At 39.0% G+C, this 6,735-nt stretch overlaps 1 protein-coding gene across 1 annotated transcript in view; it reads right to left on the bottom strand.

Annotated features, from left to right (window-relative positions):
* Positions 1-425: 425 nt before the first annotated feature.
* The window catches only part of LOC126094862 (endocuticle structural protein SgAbd-6-like), a 31,864-nt gene continuing 25,554 nt past the window's right edge, over positions 426-6,735 (bottom strand). The window contains exon 3 of the mRNA XM_049909491.1: positions 426-730. Coding sequence (XP_049765448.1) covers positions 553-730 — 178 coding nt within the window. The 3' untranslated portion in view covers positions 426-552. The remainder of the gene's footprint in view (positions 731-6,735) is intronic.

Raw genomic sequence — 6,735 nt, 5'->3', positions numbered from 1 at the left:
TTAAGCGTTTCCTGAACGTTGAAGGCACAGATAGTATAGGGCATCACACACACGCACACGCACCTATTTATTTTGCCCACACGGATGCTTACATAGAAGGATTACGACTTACAATGTGAACAGCTGACTGATGATAAACGTGTTGGTACGAAACCGGTAACTGCGCCATTTGTTGTAAATAAGTGATATTATTAATAAATAATATTATTAACAGTGCCGGATAGAGATTTTACTTTATTCGACCAATTAACTTGTATTTTCACTCCGCTAAGTACTCATGTAAATAAATAACGTTATTGGCAGGGGCTGGTTGCTGTTTTTACTTTAATGTATCCACTAATGTGTATTTTCACACACCGGCGATCACATCACGTCAGTTTTACTATGCTCTAACAAATACGATCAGAAGATAAATAGCAACATAATGTAATATGGTTTCTATAAGGTAACTCGTCACAAGAAAAAAGAAACTGACTGCATGACAGTATACAGCAAGAGAACTGAGGGCACCGCCTCTATTCGTTTTGTCACTCCAGTCAGGTCCACAATAAATCATAGGTTATACTCGGGATGGAAGCCGTTCTCGTCCGCTACGTAGGAGATTTTGTACTCTCTGCCGTTTTCGTCCTTCCACGCGATGATTCCACGCATCTGGATCGCTTCGTCTTTGGTACCTGGGTTTTTCAGGACTGACTCCTCTTGGCGCACCAAGCCGTCGCTAGTCTTGAAACTGTAGAAAAGACAGACAGTTCATAGTTGAAATTGTCACATGTAATCAACGACATTTCAAATGTATAAACTACTCCAAAAAACTATTTGATCGTTAGTGACGCTGTCATGTTATAACTTTTCTGGGATTTTTTCGCCATCAGCAATTCCGCCATACTTCCCGAGAAAGAGCAATCTTAGCACATTCAGTTAAAATGCGCATATTTCTAAAAATATTATGGTGAGACGCTAACTTCTACACAAAGCTGAATCTCGTTGTTTGTCGTTGTGTTGCGCAATTCCACAAACAACGAGATGAAGTGTTCTGGGCTCTAAACCGCAACAGTAGTAGCCATCAATTGACGTTACTTTCTCATTAACTCCAAATTTTCATAGTTTTTTAATTGAGTAGTTTTACTATTATGTAATACTCATATATTGCGTTAACATACGTGATGGTGAGAAAAACATGCTCGTAACGTGTCGGATAACTTTTATTTCGGAACCACTATTAAACATAAAGCATATGGTAGCAATGAAACACAGATATTAATTTCCTTTAAGTTTCACTGTAATTCTGTGTTTAAAAATGATTGCTCACGTTTCTACATGTACCTAAAGCACTAACTGTAAGTGAGATTTAAAGAATATTAAAATGAAGGAGTGAATTGTCGAGATCTTGTGAACAGATAGCAATTGTAATATCTCGTTTGTTATGTCAAACATATTATATCAGTTTTATTAGCTTAAAATTAGTTAAAACACCCGCCTTTGTCATCATCAAACAAGTGCGACCAAATTACAATGGCCGGTAAAATTGCTCACCTTTTCTTACGGAATTCTCGAAGTCCTTTGAGTCTTCCACCTCTCAGAGGTAACAATACTTTCTGTTAATGAAGCAGTTTAATACAAAGCATGCGTCAACAATGATCATGATTCTCTTGGCGCAATCCATGACTAATTGGAATCAGAGCGGAAAAATACTGCTGATCACGTTTTTCATACGATGGCCGTATCAACAGCCGTCGTCGGTTTGTTTCCCGCCACAGATGAAATGATTTTTAAAATGGACTTCTGTGTGCCCAAGTAGATACCCTGCTCCTAATTTATACTAGTGCAGTCCTCGTCCTAGAGATAGCTACTAATAAGTGAAGCTGGTAGGACAACAGAAATAGAATAATTTACACATTAATACGAAAATGTCTAGCTAGTCGATTATTGTAAGTTTAAAGTTTAGTGCATCAAATTCTATGGACTAATCGTCTTGGACAATAAATTTTTGAGATCTAATATGATGCGTATCCCTCCTAAGAGTGTTTAGGCACATTTTCTCAGCAGATTTTTGCAACTTCGTTTTCTTAATGTGTAGCTGGAGTCATCCCAAACAAATTTTTGCTGATTATGTCTTTCATGCGGTGCCCTGAGTCGACGGAAAGCAGCGGTTTCCTTCCATTTACAAACAAAATATTTATAGAGCAGAATTTTAGGTTCCCATACAGTGGTGAGGTCCCACATTAGTCTAGTGCGATTTCGTTATAGCGATATGTGTTTACAAGAGAGTAAAACACGAGGTACTGTAGCAGTGTGGCCCACGCTGATTGCTACAGCCATACAGCAGGGCTAGTCAGTCGCTGCTCTTTTATTTCTCCAGTTTCAGTGACTCTCTTAATACAAGTCGCTATGACGAAGATTGCACTAGTGCAATAGACTAATTTGGGACCACTCTATCGAATGGGAAAGTAAATGTCCATTTGAAAAATCATTTCTTTTGTATCGGGAAACAAACCGACGATATTCGTACACTGCCATCGTATGAAAAATGTTATGAGTGGTATTTTTCCAGTCTGATTCCATCTAGTCAATGAGAAAATGAAATTACAGATACATGCAAGAAAAAATCAAAAGAAATGAGAGTGACGACATTCAGGCGACAGACACATTTCAAAATGCAGCGTTGACCCCGCCCACGCTGGAGAGGCGGTTAGGACGTGGTCTATTCTGCACAGACAGATGTCAGCTTAGAGCTGTAATTTTTTACGATTCGGTGTTTTAGAGATATTCACTTGTACATATAGTTGTATGAAATTGTACAAAATTACTGCTCCAAGCTGACATATGTGTGTGCAGAATACAGAACATACCACGTCCTAACCGCTCCTCCAGCGCGGGAGGGTTCAACGTTGCATTTCCAAATAGGAACCCACTTGTGCTGTATGTTCGGTTTGTACACCAAAAATATGTACGGTTTACTGAAACAATTGTTTTCCGTCCTGCTAGATGGCGCGGTAATGAAGAAATGTGAAGTGTACCTGTTTTTGCAATTAATGACTCTTTATTTCAGTTAGAAGTATGTTATTTCCATGATTTAATTTTCAGTGTACAATGAAATTATGTAATATTTCATGACTAGACCGCGGGCCCTTAGGTCAAAACCTGTTTTTTTGCTGTGTTTCTATTTGTAAATAAACATGAACATAAACATTTCACGACAAATTAAACTCGAAACTGTTAATTTTATAGCACGTAAAAAAGCCAATTTCAGCGTTAACACGTTCTTTTGCCTATTTTAGCTTTAAATCTTAAAAGGTACATATTTATTTAAGGTAACATAAAATTATTTTACTTTCAAAAGACTGTAATTCCTTACAAGAATCGAAGGTAGGAGTTCTGAGGGCAATATTTGAATTACAAAAGCGTTTGGTGTTGTTAGGGAACAACAAAAAATACTTTTTATATACACTTCAGTATAGCATCTTGTTTCTTTCGTGTATTAATTTTCTAGTGATGGGAAGTCCCACTTAAATCTGTATGTAGATGGAGCTCTACATAAGGAAAACGTTTTAAGAAAATCAAAACTGGAGCAAATGCTCTTAATAAAGACATCTGATGAATCAACCAAAAGAACCAGTACAGCAGTGACCTGTGTCATTCTATTCTGGCAGCTAATTTCCCTTTTCGAAAACGTTGTTGAGAAATGCTGCCATCAGTTTATTTCTGCAGAGTCAACGTTGCGAAAAATTGTGTGAACTCAACTTGTACTGCACAGACTCCGAGACGATTCGGGGAGTCTTACTTACGGATCGCTGTTGACGAAACTATTGAAAATCGTGGCAAGTATAATGCAAAAAAATGTTCAAATGTGTGTGAAATCTTATGGGACGTAACTGCTAAGGTCATCAGTCCATAAGCTTACACACTACTCTACCTAAATTATCGTAAGGACAAACACATACACCCATGCCCGATGGAGGACTCGAACCTGCGCCTGGACCAGCTGCAGAGTCCATGACTGCAACGCCTTAGACCGCTCGGAAGTACATTGCAAATCTGATCTTTGGCAATTTGGACACAGATGTTTGATTTGTTCAGGACATCTTCTAAAGGCTAACAAACAAACAACTGCCTACTTACTCAACAATGGACTCAAAGTGCTATATTCAAATGGCGTGGATGAAAATGACGTGCATCTGTCCTTCACTGACGTAGCGGCGCGTACGGTTGCAGCGCTTCGATAGTTTCAAGTGTTCTGTAAGTTTTGACGCTACATGTAACTCGTGCAGCATTGGTATCAACTCTGTATAAGAGTAAGTAAGGCCAGAATTCCCTAAGGTAAATAATTAATCTCCTCGGAATGAAACTTTTTGTTCTGTCACCACAAAGGATCAGGTATTCAACGAACAACTTTCGTATGTCCCCTTGCCACCTGAACCTGTTGTTACCGACTGGGGCACTTGGTTAGCTGCAGTGGAATTCTACAGTAAGAATCTCCCAACAGTGAAGAAGGTAACTGAATATCGTAAGTGGGATGCCGCCCCTGTAACGTCAGCAAAGAGCAATCAATCCTGCGGTACTTGACTTACGTTGAGCCTATCACACATTTACGGAAAGTACCATCTCGCAGTAGAATGGTCAGAGAGACCTATGTACGAGAACATACTGGAAGAAGTTAAGAAGAAAAGTAGTGAAGAATTCCGATATAACATGTGACGAAAGTGAAGTACCGATACGTTCCTGTCACATCCGTTCCTTTTAGGCATATAAATTAATACTGACTGACAAGTGTCATAGGATTTCTACGGAAAACGGAGAAAATGTTTCAGTTATTTACTGTGAAGCCAACTGTGATCTTAATGTTCGAAACTATCGCTTTATCCGACGTTGATTAAATTACATATTAACGTATTTCAGCATATGGGTATATGTGTTTTATACTGGATTTTTATCTTGGAAGAAATAAAAAGGTTTGGGATTAGTTTGAACACTGAAGTAGTGTAATGTTTTCTGTGCTGCGCAACTGTGCGTATTTTCATTTTCCGTGTTTTTAATGAATATTAATACACTAATATATTAATAGTGTCTTTTACATTATGTTCAGTTTTTCTATACAACCTTTTTAGGACCTATTCTATGTTTCATATAGCCTAAATGACGTGCTGAAAGAGCCTATTTTAGGCGCCTAAACTGCACTTTTTACGAGCAAGCAATCTGCGGTCTAGTCATCATCTTTCGATTTAAACGTAACTTAGGATGTGAGAAGAGAAGCAAACTTTAGTTTTAGAGTTGCACAGCAGTTCGTCGGATTTTTTTGAGTTTGTGACCATCATGTTTGATGACACGCTATGGCCACCGATCCCGGACGATCGAGAGAGACGTCCGCACCATCATCGGGACAGACGGCCATCCTATAAACTTGTTATATAATGAATTTTGATGTAATCGTTGTCTTTTTACAGATGACGAATAAGTACATTCCTTAAGGAGATCATGGAAAAACTAAGACCTTAAAAATGATGTGAATAAAGTAAACAACAATGGTTATTCTGTGAGAAAAGCTTCCAAGGAGTTTAGTATTTCCAAGGAAACTGTTGAGAGAAAGTTAAAGACCAGCTGTTATTCCAAAATTCCAATTAATCTTAGTTCTTATTTGGGTTCAGTTAATGGGTTACGACTTGTCCACCACGTAAAAAAACACTACAAGCCCATGGTTTTCCCTTAACCAGGGACCGTGTACGAAATGTAGATATTGATTTTGCTGTGCAGCTTGGTCTAAAACATAAATTTACTAACAACAAGGAAAAACATGTTACGATTGGTTACTACTGTCCTTATTTCGACATTCAGATCAAAGTGGGCGAAAACCTGAAGGCGTATCTTTCACCAGAGTCAGGAATGAATCGTGATGGAAATCAAGGAATATTTCACTTTACTTGCAACCCTAAAAGGTGAAAATTATTTGCTCAATAAACTTGGGAGAATATTTATCATGGATGAGTCAGACCTTCAGTTAAATAGCCGACCAGTCGTTGTTCTAGCTGAAAAGCGTTCAAGATCAGTTCCTGTTGTTACTTTGTCAGACAAAGGAGATACTATTACAGATTTGCAAGTATTTGGGCAAACAATAACTGAAGCGACAGTGCAGTTTATTTTGTAGTATGCTTCCATTTTAAACACAACACCTAATGTTATATCACAGTAATTTTCCGTGACAACGTAATTTTTAATCTACGACTAGCGCCCGGAACGTGGAACGCACACTGACGTTCGTAACGTACGACATCGTTAAGCGCATGAATCACGCCGATAGGTCGTGCACTAAGGGGCACTCTGACAACAGTTTCACACTTGGCGAAGGGTGCTAATAGAAGTTACACCTCATAAACGGCCATGAGGCTGTAATGGCGCGTTTTGTGTGTGGTAGTCTCTTGTGTTCTATTGTTTTAAGGCAAGGGAGCGAGATGGCCATATCCTTCACGCGATATGTGTACTCGTCGTACGCGTTCGTATATGACGCTATTCCGTCGTGCCCTTGCAGTATTAGCCATCCAGCGAAACCCACGGCTAACGCGTACCATCGCGGTGAGGAAGCCGTATAAACTTCAGACATCATAGCGACCATTTCCTAGCGAAAATGTGCCCAGTGCACGTTACGATTCTGGATCTTCCTCATTAAGTCGTTGCATAAACAGTTGCGTGTCCGTACCATATCACAGCGCTAGGCGGCTTGGTTATTCATGAAATATAAAGCAA

This window comes from Schistocerca cancellata, chromosome 8 (assembly GCF_023864275.1).
Source record: "Schistocerca cancellata isolate TAMUIC-IGC-003103 chromosome 8, iqSchCanc2.1, whole genome shotgun sequence".
NCBI classification, from domain to species: domain Eukaryota; kingdom Metazoa; phylum Arthropoda; class Insecta; order Orthoptera; family Acrididae; genus Schistocerca; species Schistocerca cancellata.
The sequence above is the reverse complement of the archived record's forward strand: the minus strand, read 5'-3'. Positions and strand labels throughout refer to the sequence as shown.